Source organism: Mytilus californianus, unplaced genomic scaffold, assembly GCF_021869535.1.
Source record: "Mytilus californianus isolate M0D057914Y unplaced genomic scaffold, xbMytCali1.0.p SCAF_3, whole genome shotgun sequence".
NCBI lineage: Eukaryota > Metazoa > Mollusca > Bivalvia > Mytilida > Mytilidae > Mytilus > Mytilus californianus.
In genome coordinates this window covers 120,811,592-120,834,760 of record NW_026262679.1, presented here as the reverse complement: position 1 = coordinate 120,834,760, position 23,169 = coordinate 120,811,592, and the positions used below count along the sequence as shown (strand labels likewise).

Here is a 23,169-nt window from a genome sequence, read left to right as displayed (position 1 = left end):
GTCACATAAAAACATCTACGTGAGGTATATGTATATAATAAAGTGTATATGATATGGCTTTTTCAATATCACACACCGTATCAACCCTCAACCAATATAATCCCTCGAGCAGAGCTTTTGGGATTATATTGGTGTCTCGGGTTGATACGGATGTGATATTGAAAAAGCCATATGATATTCTCTATTTATTTCGCTTGCAATTTCTGTTTTGCTCATCAATATTGATACTTCTTAATGTTTGGTTGTACTGATTATGCATGAAATATTTCCCATGCACTGAAAGTAACGTAAGCAACAAACAACAAAACTATATCGTATTTGGGTAATGCATAAGTCTATATGAAAAAGAAGATATGTACGATATGATGAGTGCTAATGAGACAACTCTCTACCAGAGACCAATTGACATAAAACGTAATAAAATGCAATGTTTCCCCATTTTGATCCGAAAAGGAAGAAGATATATATTTTGATTTAATTAAAAAATGTTTGTCGGGAATTACAAGTTAAACGGGTCTTGCTTATAAAATTCACTGTACTTTCTTTAATAACGGAACAATTAGATTAAGAGATGAAACGATTGTCAGAATAATGGTTAATTATATTCATCTCATATGTTTACAAGCCTTGTATGATATGGAGAGGTATATAGCCACGCTTCAGGTCCAATTTTATTTTTACTTTCAAGTTCTATACATATGAATCTCATTGCAGAGAAATAAAAAAAAAATCGCAGTTTTACGCTCCCCAAATTTGAAAATTTGAAAAAGATTATTTTTTATCCTCTCGTACTACACAATTTTTTCACAACTAAAGAACCTCATCTAAACGAACAACTCCAGCCATCGGATTTTTTTTTATACTTTGTGGTCTTTTTGATAGTATCTGACTATCAAGAAAATTCTATCTGGAAAATATATACAGATAATCCACCATAAATAGCGTCCCGAGTTTACAACGTTCAAAACGTATGAAAATCGTCCAGTGGACAAACTTGCAAGACATTTCATTTCTTTGAAAACGAAGTCGTTGTGACTTCGCAAATTATCAAAAAGTATGTAGCTGTTTCGTAGAGTTAAAGTACAATTATGGAAAAGCACTATTTAGCATGCAACAAATCTCAATTTTCAATAATAACGTCGCAAATGACAGTTTATTTGTAAAAAGCGGCGAAATCCGACATTGGACATCTTGCAAGACATTTGCCAGAAGCCGTTGCCTTTTATATGTGGTGTGAGTGCTGCAAAAATTCGATTTTGATATAGTCTATATATGTACTTTTGTGAGCATAATTTACACAAACGAAATTTCATATAATCTTACATTTTGAAACCTATAAATTTTGATAATTTAAGATTTTCCTAAATCTGACCATAATGAACACTATTTGTTTTTGCCAAAAAATAGCGTTGGTCGTTACAGGAACGCATATTCAGTAATATTGTAATACTTTATATATAAAGCATATCATTCATTCGAATTTTCGCGGATATAACACTGTTTTGAAGAACACAAACACCCCTGCTAAAGTTATTTTGCGTATAGTCTGTTACGTCTGACACGCATATTTTGGACGTTTTGTCAATATGTTGTCCTTATTTTAGACTACTGTAAAATATGATAAAACAGTTTGTAGTTTTTTTCGGAATAGTTTTTACTAGTCTAGTCTATGGATAAAAAATTTATATAACTTCACTTTTATGATTTTATAGAAAAGCTGTTTATTAGTGTGGACTGGTTGATTACACGGTATTGACGCAATAACGTGCGTAACGTCTGTGTTTCCGACCTTAGATAAATATTTTTAACAGAAATATCGTTTTCTTAATTTTTTTCTTGCTTTCCGACATTTTGTCATACTTTGATTGAAATACTAAATATCAAATAATAAACGTTCAGAAATAATCAGTTTATTCTGGGTCATTGTATATCAATAAAACTATTACCAGGTTTATCAAATACTACACACACAACGCGTAGTGGGACCGTCTCAAAGCATGAATTATATAATTGCGTCATCATTATACTTGATAATCAATAAACATTCACATTCTTATAAACATCAGAATAAAAACATATATGTTTTGTCAAAAGGCAAATAGGGTCAAACATATAAATGAATGCAACCTAGACTTTATTGTTACAAATGAACTTTGCCGGATTATTGAAATATAGAATGTCACGTGGTAGCCAATCCATAGAGGGACCCTATCAAAGACATAAATAACTACCTGTATAAATGATGGAAAAGTTTCGAGACGTTCCAAGAATCGTGATTCCGAGAATATCGAGTGGCCCATAGACACTTCCAAAAACTCGCCAATATATAAGCATGAACCCCTCACGGGGTTCACGCAAAAAATGTATATATAGGTAATGTACAAGAAATCTTATAAGTGTACTGAATTGTATCTAATTTTGTTTTAAATCCCAGTGCTATGGAAAAATATGCATGTTTCACAATTTATTTACATCTGGTGAAAGATACTCGTAGATGAAAAGAGAGGGTGGGGTTACAAGATAAGTTGAGTAAAAGAATTTTATTTTTCTTATGTCTTAATTAGCTAATAAGCCAAAACAAAAAACTGCAACTGATTTAAGGGCAGAATAAATGCTAATATATGGTTTCTCACGTCTTGTATAAAAAAAAATAGTTGAAAAATTGGAGTTTACATGTGTATAGCTTTGACCTTGTGAATGGGATAGTTCTCCTTTGCCTCCTCTCTTTGACCTTGTGAATGGGATAGTTCTCCTTTGCCTCCTCTCTCTATTATACGGCCTATGTTTTGATGTATACCAAGATGCAAATCTTATGGTTTCAATGTTAAGTGAATATTGTAAATCTTTTGGTGTCGATTGATAGGTTTAATAACGCCATTGAATCTAGTAAAATGAAATAAATCCTGACCATTATCTTATTTTGAACGCCAAAGTTATCTATATGACTTACGTGGAAGGACATTCATCATTTGTTCTATATAAGCTTGTTCTTGTGCGTCTTCAATAATTGCCAGTTCAGCACCAAAGTTATTTACTGGTAAATGACTTACGTGGAAGGACATTCAACATTTGTTCTATATAAGCTTGCTCTTTTGCGTCTTCAATAGTCGCCAGTTCAGCACCAAAGTTATTGATATGACTTACGTGGAAGACTTTCCAACATTTGTTCTATACAAGCTTGCTCTTGTGCGTCTTCAATCGTTGCCAGTTCAGCACCAAAGTTATTGATATAACTTACGTGGAAGACTTTTCAACATTTGTTCTATATAAGCTTGCTCTTGTGCGTCTTCGATTGATGTCAGTTCAACACCAAAGTTATTTATATGACTTACGAGGAAGGGTATTCAACATTTGTTCTATATAAGCTTGCTCTTGTGCGTCTTCAATAGACGCCAGTTATTTATATGACTTACGTAGAAGTCCTTTCAACATTTGTTCTATATATATAAGCTTGCTCTTGTGCGTCTTCAATAGACGCCAGTTCAGCACCAACGTTATTAATATGACTTACGTGGAAGGTTATTCAGCATTTGTTCTATATAAGCTTGCTCTTGTGCGTCTTCAATTGTTGCCAGCTCAGCACCAAAAGATTCACAGTAGGCCTAAAATCATGTTAAATGTAAACAATTGTATTACATGTACTTTAAACAATGTTTCCATTCTACAAAATCTTTTAAAATAAAAGAGAATAAGAGAGGAGGAGCTGGAGATGTATGTTAACGAAACAGGAACACAACAACACATAATCTAGGCCTTCATAAGATTGCTGTCCATAACGTGTGAAGGATCTTTTTTATGTGTACTGTCGAACCTGCTATAATGGTCACATCTGTCTTGTCATGCCACCTTCTTCCCGCTGAAGTAATGACTATGGTTTCTGAACCTCTATTCAAAGGTTACCTATCTTATAAAGTCAATTTCATATGCTCCCACGGTTGACACTTATATACAGGTTTGTCTATACATGGTGTTGATGTTAAATACTTTTGACGGATAGAAAAAGGAAGAAAACAGTTGAAAAAAATGTTTTACCAAACTTACCACAGCCTCGGGCCACGTGGCCAAGATATGAGCAGCATGAAAACATGATGTACTATGGCCTAAGAAATCTCGTGGACAAGGCGGTGGAACACCTGTCATTAAACATAGCTATGATTACAAAACATCAATGTTCAGATAGTTCCATATACGTGCAAGTAAACAAGAAAATTTAGCAAAAGCATGTTGTATATATATGTTATAAAAATATACTTTTTCACTTTTTAGGTCTTTTGGAAAATGTTGTTTGTGCTGTATTTAGACCCCTCTACCAAGAATTTTTTTTTGCATGCACACGTATAAAAATTGCGGTTTTTATCCAACGCAATCATAGGTTTGAACGTTGTTTTCAATTTAGACTTGTATATACAATGCATATATATATACACACACATTAATTTGACCTCATAAGCAACAAAATGTCAATTAAACGAAAAGTTTAAAATATTCGCATGTAATTATCCAGAGACAGGTATATGAACTAATTTGAAAGCCGTCTATATTTGGGCAAATACACCTCCTGTTTAAACTTTCTCATCGTTTGTTGAAATGAAATTATAGTAGACTTTGTAGTGTGACTTCTAGCTCGAGTGGTCTCTCTTACCAGAAAGATAATAAAGATGATAAATATCGACGTTTCTTATCATCAAATACAAGTTTTAAACAGTTAAACCATTTTGTGTAAGCTTCTGGACTAGTCGTTTTATACTTATAAGTTCGAAAGTTTTAATGTCAGCATTTGACTTATGGAATATGTGAATTATCAATGAATGCAGATGTATTGCTTTTTCGTTGTTGCATTAGATTCATTTTTTTTTATCGTTCAGAGGATTATAAAATGAGGAACATAACGGGTGTCACTAGTGCTACACATAATGCTTATTCTTCCGCAACACGAATTTTCCTTACTTTTCAGTAGGGTTCATGCATGTTGCTTAATCTTCAGTTGAAATTTTTTTTAGACAACTGTTTGTCAACCTATCTTTGGTGTTTTTCAGTTATTGTCATCAATTTTTGATTAACCCTCAATAATCTTTTAATTATCTTTGATTTAATTTCAGAAAAAAAATGGATTTCAGAGACAAAGTGTTTGTATTTAGTCCGTCAGACGTAAAAATGTTATCTCGAATATATATTTTCTGTAAAGATATGTTTTTTTTTATCTTTTTAAATAAACTAGAATTTTTTTAATTTTTACATACAGTTCCTCATAACAGAAAGTCGAACTTATCCTCCTCTACATTATGTTGAAAACTTCTGGTTCATTTGTCGTAACAAATAAACTTGTATTTCTTATTGCAAGTCATTGCGGAATTTATTTTTGATCTGAGATATGAAAAAGAACAGAGGTAGGAAAATACTGCTTGTGCTCACCGCCGAATCCATGCCTCTATTTATATTTCTATCCATATCTGGTTCACATGCACATCGGAAATCTTCAGTGGTCATGTCGACGGCAAAATAGATCGCCCCAGTCCCAAAATACTGAAGAAACATTAATTTTAACTTATTCCTGGCATTGTTTATGGTTTCCTATGGAACTTTTGTAAATCTGGTATTCCTTTTAGTATGGTATTACTCAAATCGGAGATCTTGATTCAATTCGATAGGAATGAATTTGTTAGCTAATGGAGCTTTAAAATTAACAAGTTTAGAAGTTACCTATTACATTTTCAGGAAATGTGAATATTCAGCTATTATACGTTAAACCTAAATCACTGTACAAATACATACTCCCATTTTCCCCCATTTGTATTGATATGGCAAAATCTACAAGCCATTAGACAATCAAGAATATATGACACAGTCATTGAAATCCAGTCTCCGTATACAAGGTGTCTTCTCCTTTTATTGATATTATTTTAACCATATTTTGTTATAGGAACAACCCAAATCATTTGGATAAAAAGTAAAATAGGTTCTCAATGTCACTACATATAAAGATTATGTGAAAGTTTAATTGATATGTAGTCTGTGGTTCAAAAGGAGTTGCAGATGCACAGTGCGGACGGACGAACGGACGGATAATAAATAAATATAAGGAGATGTGGTATGATTGCTAATGAGACAACTATCCACCAAAGTTCAAGTGAAGTAAATGTAAGCAATTAGAAGCAACCGTACGGCCTTCAACAATGAGAAAAACCCAGACCGTATTTGAGAAAACTAACGGCCTAGTTTATAACAAAACAATTTACGAAAAACAAATATGACAGACATGAACCAACGACAACCAGTGAACTACAGGCACCTGACTTGGGACACTTAAGATCACTACATAACCCCGCTTTAGTAAGAAGGGGTAAATTTAAACTCTTAATTTTTACATATTGGTTATTATCAAAAAACGCTGTCGAACCTTTTGTATGAAAAAACACTTATAGAACAAAGTGAATCGTATAAAAAAGCTTTTTCAAATCACACAAACGATGTGATGAACACTTTAAAGTCTCTCTTACTTTCATCAAGTATGTAGATTGTAGAACGTGAACCAAGATTTTAACCAGTTAACACTTAGAAAAGATGATAAAATGCCTTTGTTGGTATATGTTAAAAATTACAGACTACTATATGTCTTTAGAAATGTAATAGATAATTGAAGACTAATATATGACTGTAAAAGAGAGACGTAAGATACAAACGGAATATTCAAACGCATAAGTCGAAAGCAAACCGATAATTCTATGGCAAAAAACGAAAAAACACCAAAAGACAAAGAACAGTACACAAAACATAACGAACCCCACCAAAAACCGGAGGTTATCTCATGTGCTACGGAAGGGGAAGCAGAACCTGCTCCACATGTGGCACCCGTCATGTTGCTTGTAATTAAAAACCCGGTATTAAGTCTAAATCGGTAGGTATCATTTGAGAAAAAGAGGCCGGGATTGTGGTTACGACAATTGAAATACATGTTATAAACATTCTGATGAATAATAAAGTCACATATTTACTCACTTGTTGTTGGAATGGTTGTGTCGGCTATCACTATCTGTACAGTTGCATTAATTATAACTCCACTAATCGAATTTATAGCTGAAACAAAAATACTTTCGTATTGCAGAATTGTCATTATGGAAGGGAATATATAAATAATTCTCGAGATTTTTTTATTTTCATAATATTTTACGATAATTATGACATCACAGTAACAAACTAAACTATAGGATAATAACGTTTTCGAAAGAATTAAAAATACTATTTTTAATTCAGGGGTAATATAAACCAGAGCTCCAGATAAGAATTCACAAATTGGGGTTTTTACCCACCATTTTTTTTATGTAATTGGGTGATAAAGTTTTTTAATTGCATTATCAATTCCAATTCACCCCTCACGCAAATATCAAATTGGGTTTTTAACCACCAAGCTCCTTAATGTATTGGGTTTTTTCATCAACACAATATTGAATATTTAGGCATGTTATAATCACATTATATCAACCCCAGATGTGTTTCCATCTTAAATGTGTTTCTTTCTTTGTAGAATATGTGCTAGCTGTTTTATTTGGTTTATTCACTGACGAGCAATTGTACATTTAATTTGTGTCCCGTTTTTAACGTTCTGTCAGTTTGGTATTTTCTCAAAACTTATGTAAACTGCAGCTGGTGTCACTAGTTGGACAGGAACTAATTGCCTTTCTAGATCCCATATGATCACCCTACAGTTTAATTATAGTTGGGGTAGGTGTGGCTAAGTGTTTAGATTTTTGTTTAATATATGTGAAATTTAGGTGCTGTAAGAAAGTTTTGCCAGTCCTTTCACCTATTTGCCAGATCTACTTTTTAATAAAAATAAAAAGTAGTTTCCAGATTTAAGATATACCCCCAAAACCTTAAATTTACAAATAATTCTGCAACATCAAGTAAATAAATGACAATGTTATACTGCACTTGCCAATAAGACAACTATCTTAAGCATCTAGAACAATTAGACCAAAAACAAAGAAAGTGTCAAGCTGCATTGACGTAAAAAACGGATATGTGTATTCACTCATCAACTAAAATGAAAAAAATAATATATAAACTGTTTTCGATTTACATAAATCTGGGTTAAGTTGTCCCTTATCAGATCTTTTGGTTTCCAATGCTTTCAAACTACATATCATGTCATAATTGATTTGGCCAAGGATTTGTATAGTCCACTATACAAATCCTTGATTTGGCCTTTCACTTTTTCCAACTGATTTCGTTTTTGACGGAACCCCGTGTTTATCGCTCTAGCAATGTTCTCGTTATGGTACGCAAACACGCCTGTGCGTTCAATCACGAGCTGAGTCTTGTTATCATCATAACTTTCCCTCAGCTATCAAAAAGAAGCCGAAAACATGCTTCTATTCAATATTTTTACCGGACATTTACTTTCGTTTTAATTCATTGTATGTTATGATAAATCCCGAGCAATTCGAAAAAAATATGACAGCATGTCACACGCTAATTGGATAAACGCCGAGAAGATCGAAATGTTTTCATTTTCAACAAGGCAGGCAGACATGTAAAACAGATATTCACATTTCAGAATATAAATCTGGAATGTGTTTCAAAATACAAATACCTAGGTTTATATTTAAGCTCATCTGGTTCATTCAGTTATGCTCAAAATGAACTATACAAAAAATCCCTGAAAGCTCATTTCAAATTAAGGAAAGATCTTTTATCACTTAATCCTGATGTAAAAACAAGTATTCATGTTTTTGACCACACTGTAAAACCTATTTTATTATATGGTAGCGAAATATGGGGGATGTTTAATTCTCTTTCCTCTAAATGTAAGAAGGAAGATATATCTTTTGAAAAATTATATTCAGGTTTACCCTGTGAGAAACTTCATATAAAATTTTGTAAATTTATACTTGGGGTACACAAGAAAACAACAAATGCTGCAGTGTTATCTGAACTTGGAAGATTTCCAATATATTTTAATATTATAAAAGGAATGTTATTGTACTGGTATAGATTAGAGAATTTAGGTAATAATTTTCCTCTATTAAAAGAGGCATATACACAATCAAAGACACTACATCACATGAATATAACATCATGGTATGGTTCAATAAATGTTGTTTTTAAAATACTTGGTATTGACTATACAAATGCCATAAATGCTCCATTTTGTGAATCCTTATACAAATTTAAGAAATATATACAAACCAAGCTATCAATATTGTTTATTAGCTGTTGGAAAAAACAAATAGATAAATTTTCAGACAGTAAACTGAAAACCTACCTTTTATATAAAACAAATTTTGGTTTTGAAAAATATCTAACATTGATCAAGAATTTTGAACTTAGAAGAAGTTTTACTAAATTACGTGTATCTTCTCATAGATTACAAATAGAATTAGGTAGATATCAGGGTATTCCCCGAATTAACAGAATATGTAATAAATGTTCTTCCAATACTGTCGAAGATGAGGCTCATTTTCTATTTGATTGTAACAAATTTGAGGATGATAGAAATTATATGTTAGCTAGTATTGCACAATATAATTCTTATTTTAATCATATGAACAGTCAAAGCAAAATTATCTGGTTATTTAGTGTAGAAAATGTTGAGTTACTTAAAATAATATGTAATTTTATATACAAACATCTTCCTTAGTGAAGATTAGTTAAAGGAAATCTATGTGTGTATATACATTTGATTGGACATAGAAAATTATATTCATCTGAATATCACAAACATACTAGCCGATTAAAAAAAAAAATAATTGTTAAGATATATTATTTATTCAAATGTTCTCTTATATCCTTGAGGCATCGTCCCCTGGTATCAACTGCATTCAAGTTACCTATGATGCTTCCTTGTTTGCTTTTGATACAGGTAGGAAAGAGACATTTACACACATTTTACATGCCTATGGCCCATAAGGTATCGCCCCCTGGTGTCAGCTGCCTTTAGGAAACCATAATGCTTTCCTATTTGCTGCTGACACAGGATGAGTCATGGACATGTTTAATTTCTACTTTCTTTTTGGCTAATTATTATATATTTAATTGATCCAACTTTTTGTGTACTATACATATGTGGATATCTATTTTTCTTTTTTTCTTTTTGGGCTGCTTGTTTGTTATCTATATCAACCACACTTGCAATAAAATGCATTAGTATTAAAAAAAACAACATACTATAGATTCTTTATCTACGTATTCTTTAAGAACTTAAATAGTTCTCGTTTAACTTTTTTTTTTTTTTATCTCATTGTTTGTATTGTATTATGAAAAAATTATTGATGTTGTAATGTTTATGCCCTTTGGGGCCCATAATTGGAAATAAAATATCTTATCTTATCTTATCTTATCATAAACACGTGTACCTTATGAGCAACGGAAAATTCCAACAGGGACCCATTACAGCTACTTGATGCAGGGCTCTATTTTTAGAACGAAAGAACATTTCCAATTATAAATATTATAAAAATAGATTTACGCGACGACTGTAATCAAGTAAGGGTAAATAACGCAAACGATAGCGAATAAAAGCGTTAAGAACCCATGTTTTTGGCATATAATTGGGTTTTCCTTTGAATTAATTGGATTATTGAACCCTGCAATGGGCAATTGCATTGGGTTTTTAATTATTTTTATTGCGTGATCACGCAAATACGCAGCTTATCTAGAGCTCTGAATTTAAACCATACCTCGTTCTTTCTTATCGACCCTCAACACAGATAAAATAGGTGTTCTTATTCTGGTTTTTATTAGAGCTGCAACATTTTATACAATCTAGTTAGTGTCAATGACAAAACATGAAAACAAATGTACAAAAGTAAAATTACCCAGATGAAGTGATTCGTGATACATATTTTAGTTGTCTTTATATTCATGTAAAATGTGTATATATTGAATGATTTATTTGTTTGTATTTTGTAGAACTAAAATTGATCTTTCGCTCATAAACATTCGGACTCCAGCCGATCAGTATTTGCTCTTACAATACAATGCCGTGTGTTTAGCGGAGGAGCAGCAAGAAACATTTCCAGACTCAAAAGGGTAAATAATAAAGTTTGGACATGCTAAGCTTTATTATTTAAAGTATATATCTTACATGGGTGCGGTTTCATTAATTTTATAAAAGAAATGTAAATGCGCGCAAAATCACACCATTTGTTTATAGATAAGAAGATGTGGTATGAGTGCCAATGAGACAACTCTCCATCCAAGTCACAATTTGTAAAAGTAAACCATTATGGTCAAGTACGGCCTTCAACACGGAGCCTAGGCTCACACCGAACAGCAAGCTATAAAGGGCCCCAAAAATGACTAGTGTAAAACTATTCAAACAGGAAAACCAACAGTCTAATCTATATAAAAAACGAGAGCTGTTTATGTTTCTACTGATGGAAACGTTACATATTTTCTTCTTTCTTTCTTACTTACAAAACCATATACATGTTCTTAATACTAATTGTTACTCACGCGAGGCATCAGCAATGATAATCATACATCCTGTAAATAAACACCAATCTCGTTTCATTGGACAAAACATAAGCCATTGCTCATGTATACAAAAATAATAAGGACACGTGGTATGATTGACAACGAGACAACGACTGACAGACACCAAAGGACAAGGATGTCTCAGTGCGACCTTCAACAATGAACAAATTACAAAGCCGTAGAGTAAGGCTATGGAAGACCTTGGGGTAATGATATGAAACTGAAATATGAAACAATTTAAAAGAGAAAACTAACGGCTTCGTGAAAACGTACTACATGTATATTTAAGCGAAAAATAATTAAAGAATACAACAAAGTATTGACATGCGAGTTCTAGCAGTTACAGAAACATTTTTCAAAGCCGAATTTCAACTAATTCATGTATCACGATGTTGTCCTAGCTGAATTACCCATTCTATATATGTATGTAGTAATGTTGGTTTGCTCAACGTCTATTGAAAAGATTAATTGAAAGGAAGTTTGCGAGTGTTCAGATTTATAATTCAAAATTTCTATCGGAAGACTTCTTGACTTTTTTTTTTCATATATTTAAGCTTGATCTGACATGAGTTTGTAGTAGGTAATTTTTTCTAAAAGTTTAAAGTATTGAGACTCTAGCTATATGATGCACAGTGAAAGAATATAAAGAAAGCACTGGTGTATTGCACGGTAGGTATAGTGTCCGGCTAGAATCGTTGTTTTTCGAGTGAATCTGTCCATTTTTTTTCGAGTGAAGATCGGGCTTTTTCGAGTGATAAAACATGCGATCAGGTCAATTAACTACTAATTCGTAATTATAATAGTTTTTACGTGACTACACATCTTATTTTGAATAATATACATGTTTTGAGAAACAAAGAAGCACAATTCCTTGTATTTAACCATTAAATTCAGTGTTTGTTATTGTCCGGGCTTTTTCGAGAGGAACTGTGAAACCGTCCGGGTTTTTAAACAAATGGTCCGGTTTTTTTAACGAAAATTTTAATAAGAAAAAAGTTATTTCTGACTTTAAAAAATGACTTTTCTAGTATATAAATGTAATTTAATGAATGAAAATATCATATATTATCAATAAATCACCAAAACATATTACTACGTTGATCAAAATTAACCTTTTTCAATTTAATGCAAGTTTTACCACAACGTTCCAGTATTAAATTAGAAATTATTGGATCCTTTATAAAAAGGTCGTAAGAACATAGTGCAGGAGACTCATAATCTTTTCAACTTCATTTTATGGTATTTCTGTTGTCACAGTTAATAATATTTTTCGTGGTGAACCCCAGAGTTTTTATACGGTAAGTATTATGGTATACCGTTGTCCGTCCGTCGTCAGCATGTCGGACAAAACTCGAAAACGCTGTAACCAATTTACATGAAACTTCGTTGAATTTTTTTTATCTATTGAGGTATCCTCCCTTTCGAACTTTATAAATTTTAGATTTTACGTTTTCGAGTTATAGGATTTTATTAAACAAACTAAAGGCTCTAAAGAGCCTGTGTCGCTCACCTTGGTATATGTGCTGCAGTGCATAGCAACAATGGACACTCTTCTACATTAAAGGCAAGAATATAATTCATGACAAAATTCTCTGTTTTGGTGATGGTGACTTGTTTGTAGATCTTACTTTACTGAACATTCTTGCTGTTTACAGCTATCTCTATCTATAATAAACTTGTTCCATAAGTATTAGAGGAGAAGATTTCTGTAAAAAATGTTTGCGTTGCACATGATCCGCTATCCTTAACATTAAAATACAGTTATTATGCTGCTCAGATTGTGATCTGTTCAACAGCAATTAAAACTCTAGACGTATATATCTGAGCATCACGGGACGACACAATGTAAAAGTTAACGGACGACGACGGACAACGACGGACGCCAAGTGATGATAAAAGTTCACTTGACCCTTTAGGGCCAGGTGAGCTAAAAAGGGGTGATTTTACAGTTTTCGGACAATATTTTTAAAGTGCTTTGAGGAGTTGTCATGAAACTTTGGTGACTGCTTTATATAGATTAAGGTTACCTCCCTTTTAGTTTTTTTTTATAAATTTTTGATATGACATTGAGAAATTATTTATAGGTTTCATAACGAGTGATAATGGATATCGCTTGATATCAACTCGAGTTATTTAATTTCAATATAATATCAAATGATGCTCCGGCGAGTTTGATATCAAGCGTATCATGCGCCCATAGTGCAGCTGTTTATTAAAAAACTGAGTAAGAAACATACTGGACAGCAGAGAAGAATCAGAAAAATGCATTTGTTTTTGTTAGATGTATTTCTATTTGTATCCATCTGATGAGTTAAGCCTTTTCAACTGATTTTTATAGTTCGTTCTTATGTTGTACTGTTACACCACTGTCCCAGGTTAGGGGGATGGTTGGGATCTGTATTCTGTATGTATGGGCCTGTCCCAAGTCAGGAGCCTGTTATTCAGTGGTTGTCGTTTGTTGATGTGTACATATTTGTTTTTCGTTTATTTTTTTTACATAAATTAGGCCGTTAGCTTTCTCGTTTGAATTGTTTTACATTTGTCATTTCGAGGGCGTTAATAGCTGACTATGCGGTATGGGCTTTGCTCATTGTTGAAGGCCGTACGGTGAGCTATAGTTGTTAATTTTTGTGTCATTTGGTCTCTTGTGGAGAGTTGTCTCATTATCTTCTGTTTTTATATGTAATAAAAAATATTCTACTAAAAGACACTTTATCCGACCAGTTTTTATTCCCATTGACAATAACATCTGAATTAAATTTCATATATAGTTAACAATGAAATGAATAATTCATCAGCTTAATTCACTCTTTGTACGTACGTCTCAATCCAAATTGTCTATGCTTACATTAGATTGTTGACATCATGAATATATACTGTACATGTAATTTGTCAGATGTGACAAACAACAATATATACAGATGGCTGATACTTGTTTATAAAGTCTAAGTGTTAGAAATGAATTTAGTCTCAAAATATCGTTTTTCAATTCAACAACAAGAATTTTTGTAAAGTGTCTGTATATCTAAGGATATATGGATTCCATGTATGCATTTTCATCGACGTTTGCACTGGTAGTTGTATAAAAATGGCTTTATTCTGTTTTTTGGAATAAAAGCAATGTAAGGCTAAATTCAACTTTTTGAACGAAAAATAATGTCGGATTGATAATATCTTTTTATCTCAAATACTTACACACCTTGTATATACTTGTATATTAAACTGAAGCTTCTATATCACGTCTTTTTAGAAAGTAAGTCTGTTTGTTTACATTTTTGATCATATTCACTCGAAAAAAAATGGTCACACTCGAAAAAACCCGATCAAATCACTCGAAAAACCACGATCCTAGTTGGACACTATACCTACCGTGTATTGTGACAGTAAGATATAGAGAAACACAAAGTGATACCAGAGACATATGTCTCTGGTGATACATTGTGTGTGGTCTCTGACCACCTTATAACATGGCGTTATATGTAGTAATTTTTTCGAACTTGAATTGACGTATTGTGATGTACTTGTATAAGAAATTACCAACCTAATATGGTACGTTAGTAAAAAAACAAATAACGTACACTAAGGCTATCATGGAAACAAAATCATATTTCATAAAAATATGAAGTTGCCAAGGCAATTATTCAAAACTACATTGTGTACATGATTTTATATGAACAGTCCAAATCTTTGCTTTGCTTGCAAGAATTATCATCTGAAATTTTACTTTTCAAAGACTAAACTTAAATAGACATACCGAGACATATCAGGAAACCAAAGTTAACCATTTTGTTGCCCTGTTTGTTGATAATGTAAAATGTCGAAACAAGGTTGAGGTCAAATAGAATGATAAGAAGGTCTCTAAACTTTAAAATGAAGATTTTAACTTTGTCAGACTACGTAATGCATTTGGATATGCAATGTTTAAGGTAATACATACATGGAGAAGATTAAAACAAAATGAACAAAACAACAAATAACGAAAAGATTATAGTAAAGTAACAAATTACCAGGAGGACTATTTTTTCATTTATTACTCCAATAAATTTGATTTTTTTTTACCTATTGTGGTAATCAGAGAACGTATTTAGTCTCGTGTAAAAGTTTTTTTTCTTTTGTTTCCTATGGCAGGGTATTTCATGATATAGCGCGATGCGTTGCCTTTTTCTGACGTATTGAAGATAATTTTCTTTCGTGTCGGTCAGAATGTTACCAACGTCCACTTGGTAAGGAGTTATTAAGAGTTCGAAATCTACAAAAAGCTATTATGTTGCGATCATATAGTATAAAAAAAGTATTCTGAAAAAATAAAGTTTTCTTAATAAAATTCTATAATTGAAAACAACATTTGAGCTGCGTCGGATAGAAATCGACCTTATGCAAGTGCACGTTGACATGTACATGTGTAAGACTATGATTGATTATATAATATTCAAATACGAGATAAAAGATGAATTTTGAACTGCTTTGTAGGGTTCTTATGACAACTCAATTTCCAAACAGTTACAGGCTTTCCGAGGAGATTTTTTTCAACCCGAAATAGGTTTACAGATGTATTCGAATTCATTTGCATAAGGTCGATTCCTATCCGACGCAGCTCATTTTATAAATTTCGTGCATTCGAAGCACTTTTCTGTGTTAACCTTCATCAGGAAAGCTCAAACTCAAGTACGTGAAGACCAAGGATGCATGAATACGTAGAAACATTTGGAGCTAAATGACCAAAAGTGACCTCAAAATAATAGCCAAATTCAGCTAAGGTCAAATTTGCCTGAGTGAACTAGAACCTTAGTTTCGTAATTATTTTTCAACGAGAAATTTTAGACTAAATATATGTTATAAATCATGTCAGTACCGAATCACTGACTGCTGAGCTGATGATACCCTCGGGGACTAGAAGTCCACCTACAGTGGTATCGACTCAGTGCTACTAAATAAAACAACTCTTCATTACTTTCTTTTCTGGATTGACCTTCATCAGGAACGCTCAAGCCAAAACATCTGAACGCCAAGGATGTACAAATACGTCACAACGTTATGAGCTAAATGACCAAAAGTGGTCTCAAATGAATAGCCAAATTCTGCTAAGGTCAACTTTGCCTGAGGGAGTTGAAACCTTAGTTTCTTAGTAAAAAATATGATATAAAAATCATGTCAGAACCGAAGCACTGACTACTGAGCTGATGATAACCTCGGAGACTAGCAGTCCACCAACAGTGGTATCGACTCAGTGTTAGTAAATGATAATTTTGTGCGTCCGAAGCGCTTTTCTGTATTAACCTTCACCAGGAACGCTCAAGCCCAAACGTGTGAAACACAAGGATGTATGAATACGTAGCTACGTTAGAAGCTAATTGATAAAAAAAATGAGACAAATTCAGCTATGATCAACTCAAACTGAGAGAGATGGAATCTTAGTTTTTTAGTAAGTTCTTACTTTATTAACATTTTAGAAAACTACGTTGTTAATCATGTCAGTACCGAAGTACTGACTACTGAGCTGGTGATACCCTCCAGAACTAACAGTTCATCAGCAGTGGTATCGACTCCGTGCTAATAAATGAAAACAACACTTTATAAATTGTATGCATCCGAAGTGCCTTCTGGATTTACACCGGGAACGCTCGTGAGCCTACAACACAATTTTGTAAAAAAAAAAAACCCACAAAATGCTACGTTTACGTAAGTTGGAATAAAAATGACTAGATGAAATAGTACACGTGTTTTATTTCAGGCACATTTAACCGGAACAATAATTTATAACAGTAATAAATAATAACAACTATACAATAACAATAAGACTAGAACTATTGAGCTTGTTTGACTAAAAAAGGCGTTGTGGGCATCGTCTTCGTTCTCCGGAAGCCCACGATTTAGACTTTGATCTAAAATGGCGTACCTCTACAGTATAGTCTTCGTGTAACATTGGTATATAATTCCTTGGAAGACATAATTCCTGCAATAAAAATAAAGAATATGATGTACATGTGACCTGTATGACACAAGTGCAAGCTTCTGCTTAGTACTGACATGTATAGTTTATAATGATCTTACTTAATCTGGTAACTCGAATTCTTTTTTTGTGGGGAAAAAAGAACGGACAATACGTTGCATCCAAATAAAGAAAAAAATTATACTGATGCAACATATAAAATCCTTAATGCAATAAATTATTAACGTATAAAATTTGTAATTTCTAAAAGATAAAAAAAAAACATAATAAATGGATGACAGTATTTACCTTGCCGTTGTTGTAAAATTCTTTATAGCCACCATCAAGAATGTAGACTTCTGGGTAATATAAATGTGGATATCTTTCTCCGTTTAGGTGTCTATCGGTATTTCTGAGGAATCTACATCTGTAAAAAAAATATATAATATTTCACTTGTGCTACAACTACACCGTTAAACATTTCTATACTTTCTTATTTCTTTTTGATTGGACTACGATCAGCTCTTCGTTGACAAAAAAATTCAATGCTAAATGTCTTTGTTTTTATATAGCTTTGTCATTGTCATGGAGGTAGAGGTAACGGAGCCTGTTGCACAAATCTGCGCCAATTATACTCATATTAAGTAATATTGTCCATGGCCTATGCTCCCCAGAGGAGCCCAGGGCCTAAGTAAGTAAGTAAGAAATATCCGTAATCGTAATGTTAAAAATAAATGCCATTGCACTAAACATGTCATTGCTTACATTATTAAATGGAGGGAATTATTTCCGAATTATATAGAAACTAACAAAATGTTTTTTGTTTATGAATACAATGGAAATTTATCAGCTGCGGACTATAATTATGATAATTAACAATGTTCCAGTTAGTTAAAGTAACCACAATGTAAGCTATACTAAAAATATATTCTGTTTTAAAGAAAATTTGCATCCAGTATGTATTTTGTTTTCTTTTGATGTTTATTCTTACGAGGTTTTCTCCTTTATGCTTTGCATGACATTTCGTCGCAAAAATAAAACTTAGTTAAAATAGACAGGTCATCTTCACACACAGTATTATGTTATCGGTATAAAACCTAACAATAAGTTTCTTTATTTTCGATAGAGATCATAGTACATAAGTACTTACAACTTTGGTCCTCTTTCTGATGAAAATTCACAGTGGAAGATGAGAATCTGTGGTCTGTTTGATAACTGGGTGTTGAGAAACTCTGAGATCATTTCTCTGGTTGGCAAATTAATTGCTCCCTGAATAAAAATAAAGATGCATAATTCATAAATCAACTTATTTAGAATCAATATCTACTTTACGGGGACTACATAAGCTCTCCGTAAAGTCGGAATTTACTCTTCAATCAGCTGTTATGTTATGTTGCTAGAACTCTGTTTATTCGTACTATCTACCCCATACTTTTATTTGCATTGAATTGGGTTTAATTATTTTTTTTCCTTTTAAATTAATAAAATATATGAGTACGTAGTTCTACGTGTATGTGCACAAGGTTTCTTTGCGAGTGTTATTGAATTAAAATTTGAAAATATTACATACATAAGCCAGAGGCGGTTAAAGATTGAACTTTAGATAGTGTCAACTTCAAAGAGATAAAGTTGCTAACAAGTTTTGCTATGTTTTTTTTCCTTTTTCCTTGTCTATATCATAAATAATAATATTTATTTTAAACGTCTTTTTTTAGATTTTCAATTATGTAAAGTTGCATTACCTGTATGTGTCCCCCGTCATATTCAAAGGGGTACCGACAATCAATAACGCAATAACTGTTTACTATGTCGTCATATTTTCCTATCAATATATTTGTCATCTGGAAAAAAAAATGAAACAAAATTTTAAATAATATAAATTGTGAATATACCTTTTAGGCATATATTTTTGTGTGATTGTATGAGATTTAATTGGAAAAACTCATAAAAACACATTTAAGCATTGTTTTGTAGAAAGTACTCTGTACCTCTAAAAGATTTATGATGTAAGTATACATATGAAACATTCAAAAACATTAAATATAGAAAATGGAAATCGCCTGTGTTAAACTGAAATAACGTACATCATTTTTTGGCAAACGAGGCGCATTTCTTAATTTTTTTTTATACTAACGGCTCGGAGTCAAAAGTTTGGGAAGCCAAAGGCCAAATAAATAAAAATAGTTATGTTACCAAGAGGGATAAAATATCTATAGCAAACACCTTTCATGGTCATCTTTGTCATAGGGAGTGTATAACCTTAATCTTATGCACTCTCTTCTATGTGTTTGTGCGTGTTTCAACTTTAAAAGATAACTATGGAAAATGAATGCTTACTGTTTCTGTGGAGATGCTCTTGAGATCAGAATGTTTTCCCTTAACAGTTGGTAGTCTGTAATATCCTGTACCATCGGCAATTAAGTCGTCTCTGTCTAATGCTCTGTTAACTGTGGTGTATACATCTTCTGATGATACAAATTGTGGTTCATCCTGTCAATTTAAATTGAAAATAAAAATCTTTGGTCAAGAAACATTTGACTGTAATAGTGTTTCACATTTATGTTGATAATTGGTATTGATAGTTTTCTATCACCGATGACATTTGACCTTAACGTCCAATTTTTCAATGGTATTGTTGTGTTGCTTCATATCTGAATTTTATCATTATTTAAATATTCAAATATTCAAAATTCTGTAAATTGAAAACAAAAGTGTGATGAATGGACAACCTTTTCAGAAAGCTGCTTATATCGGTATGAATAATGCCGGTGCTTGAAAATCAACGAAGCTAACTATAACATTTCGTTTAGAAGTGAAATTTATTGTTTAAAAGTTTAAATTGAATTCAAAAGGTATTTTAAGGGAACTTACCCCAAAAGACAATGACTTTGTCAATGTTTTTCGTCCATCAAATACTTTTGGGCGTTTAAAGGTGTTGTCTTTAGCATCGTATTCTCTTGGTCTTTTTATTGATGATGTATTAGATTGACAGTATGTATCACTTTCGTGGAATAACTGTAAATAAAAGAAAAAAAAACATTTATATCCGAATGACAAGAAACATCTAGCTTCGAGTGTCAATATTGTAAAATAAAGCATTACTTTTAATAAGTTAAACTTATAGAAAAGAAAGGATACGGGGTATCCGTCCATTTTACAAAATCAGTACATGCACAGCAACAACAACAAAAAAACAACACAAAAAGCAAAGGAACAGTGGTTTTACTGCTGTTCTGCATCTCAAAATCACAGTGAGGCCTTCAACACTTTAAAACGGACTGGTTTACCTTGTGGTAATTTCCTTTAAATACTCTCTCAAAAACACAACTATATTTTGTAGTTTATATAAATCCTCAACTTACATTTCGAACATCAGAAATGCTTGGATTGTCATCAAAGTCGAACAGGGCTTGTGAAGTCAGAGGGTATAACTCATTATTCTGTAATATATTGATAATGACGTGAAATTGACAGAATAGACTTATATTTTGAAGGGAAACATACAAAATACAAATAAAACAAAATTAAGACTGTTTTCCAAACATTTAACTGTTACTGGTAATACAGTGATATCTCGTAAAGTTGTTGGAAATTAATATGCGTTAGCTGATTTATTGTGTCGGGCACTTTACTTAAAATAATCAGTGCACACTTTTACGTTGATATACAAACTTAAGCAATTTACATTTAAATGAAGACAATTAAATTATATTACTTTTCCTAATAGCAGAAGTCCATTACTTGGACTTCTCATAATAGTAATAACTTTTTGTTACAAACTCAGCGATTTCAACTATTTTTGACAATCATGGAATTTAGAATAAAAGCATGATATAAACTACATGTAAACAAGGTATGATAAAACGTGTTTTGTGTTGTTGACTATAGTCAAATGTCAGCATAGAAATCTCCTGGATTTTGTTTCTCAACTTTGTTTTAGAACGGCACATCACAATCTAAAATTTATTTATATGCTTAAAGAAGTAATGTCTCACCTGTTGTGAATCGCTGTCATATTCTTCAAAGTCCATGCCGAGGCCAGAATCATCATCATTAAAGGAAACACGGGTGGAGACCATTTCACTTAAATCCATTCTTTCAATTTTCTATACGACAAAAAAGGAAAAACTTAAATATATAAGAAAAAGGTAGGTCCGAACGCGCGCGCTTGTTGATGGTCCTATTATGAAGCTGTTATCCCATGTACTGTGTCATTTTAATTTGTGAAATTTTATTTGACAGCTTTTTAAAGTGAATTACAAGTTTGGTTCCTTCTTACAAACCGGTCCAGCAGGTCAACGACATGTGGATTGTCACCAATTGACATGGTCCGCGCGACACATGTTCTCACCAAATCTTATTTCTATTGTAATCGGGGATTTCAGTGATCTTATCAGTCCCACACAAGGACAATTTATTGTTTTATATTAGAATCTGTTCTGTTCCAATATAGTTGTAAATTAATCAAATATTAAAAGAAGTAACATTTTTATTAATTTAATGGTCGTGTCATAAATTTATATGCTTTTAATTAACTTGGAATAAGATAAAATCATCAAAATGATTTGTCCAAGACCTGCAAAATTAACAGGTATTTTTCCTTAATTAATCAATTTTCGAAACATTATAAATCTTTTTCTTTAATAAAGAAACGTCTAATGGTATAAGATACGATGTAAATTATTTATATACAATGGTAATTCTGCATTTTTCTAAATTCAATCTTACCTCTAGTCTATACTATGAACTTATATTCAAATGAAAACAACAAAAATCGCATTTATACAATTCCTTCGAATTATCTTGTAATTTTCACGCCTAAACCTGTGAATTATTTCTATTAACCAAAATTTATCTTAAAGTCATTTTGTCGCCAAAAGCGTCAGAGAACGATTTCATAAATCGTTAATTGAATTTAACACGAATTGGCATATTATCTGTAAGTGCAATATGGTCATACAAATTATTTATATATGCAATTAAAATTATTAAAAATGTCTCACCTACTATAAGTAAAATATATCAGATTTCACACCAATTTTCACCGAGTAGTCATATTTGACAGCATAAATGATATTTATTTTAATTGAGAGTAATTATCAAGTAAGATTGATGGAAAGCGTTAATTCATTTTCACAACTGATTCTCAATTAAATGATAAATATAGCTCTTAAAAGTTTGATATGAAATGGTTTTTCATCATTGCTTTCAGCAGATATTGTTTTGCCACTACTAAATTGGACTGTACCTTAAAAGCCAGCGTGTAATACCCAATATCCATTACGCAATAAACTGGCAAAAATATTTTTCAAGCTAAGCATTAAATTTTTGGTGCTTAAGAATTTATAAGAAATTTACAATAAATATAAGAAAGAAAACTTACAATGTGACTTTCCCTCAACAGATAAAACAAAATATTTTTTTTTTTCCAAGCAAGTAGTCCATATATCATACTTCCATAATTGGCACTAATTCGCTTGGATGTTGAGCTTACCATCAGATAATAATTCACATGGAAATGACAACACATTTTTCACGGTTTTATAAATTATTTATAGGAATACGATATTTAGTCAATGCCACTTTCCAAAGTTGATAACTGTGAGCAATTCATTAGTTAACAATAATTATAGTTATAGGTTTGTCACAATTAAGTAATTAATGATGACAAATGAGAGTGAGAGTGTTTAAGCTTGCTATTATCAGTTGTCTTTCCAACTGAACATTTCTTCACCTCCTTGGCAATTATCAGTTGTCTTTCGAGC

At 32.1% G+C, this 23,169-nt stretch overlaps 1 protein-coding gene across 1 annotated transcript; it reads right to left on the bottom strand.

Annotated features, from left to right (window-relative positions):
- Positions 1 to 17,211: 17,211 nt before the first annotated feature.
- Positions 17,212 to 21,498, bottom strand: LOC127733741 (M-phase inducer phosphatase 1-like). The gene is made up of 8 exons (XM_052243056.1): positions 21,400 to 21,498; positions 20,767 to 20,844; positions 20,276 to 20,419; positions 19,742 to 19,894; positions 19,147 to 19,245; positions 18,555 to 18,673; positions 17,714 to 17,831; positions 17,212 to 17,428 (listed from the first exon to the last, which is right to left on the bottom strand). Exons 1-8 carry the CDS (start codon positions 21,496 to 21,498, stop codon positions 17,297 to 17,299), a joined length of 942 nt encoding a protein of 313 aa, XP_052099016.1. The 3' UTR covers positions 17,212 to 17,296.
- Positions 21,499 to 23,169: the final 1,671 nt, after the last annotated feature.

What these genes read in the sequence shown, in the direction of transcription:
- LOC127733741 (XM_052243056.1), bottom strand. Translation starts at nt 21,498, where the DNA reads ATGGATTTAAGTGAAATGGTCTCCACCCGTGTTTCCTTTAATGATGAT. An exon ending in GCATTTCTGATGTTCGAAAT is followed by an intron (nt 20,420 to 20,766) that starts GTAAGTTGAGGA and finishes TTTTATTTACAG; the next exon opens with TTATTCCACGAAAGTGATAC. An exon ending in AATTTTACAACAACGGCAAG is followed by an intron (nt 17,429 to 17,713) that starts GTAAATACTGTC and finishes TTTTTATTGCAG; the next exon opens with GAATTATGTCTTCCAAGGAA.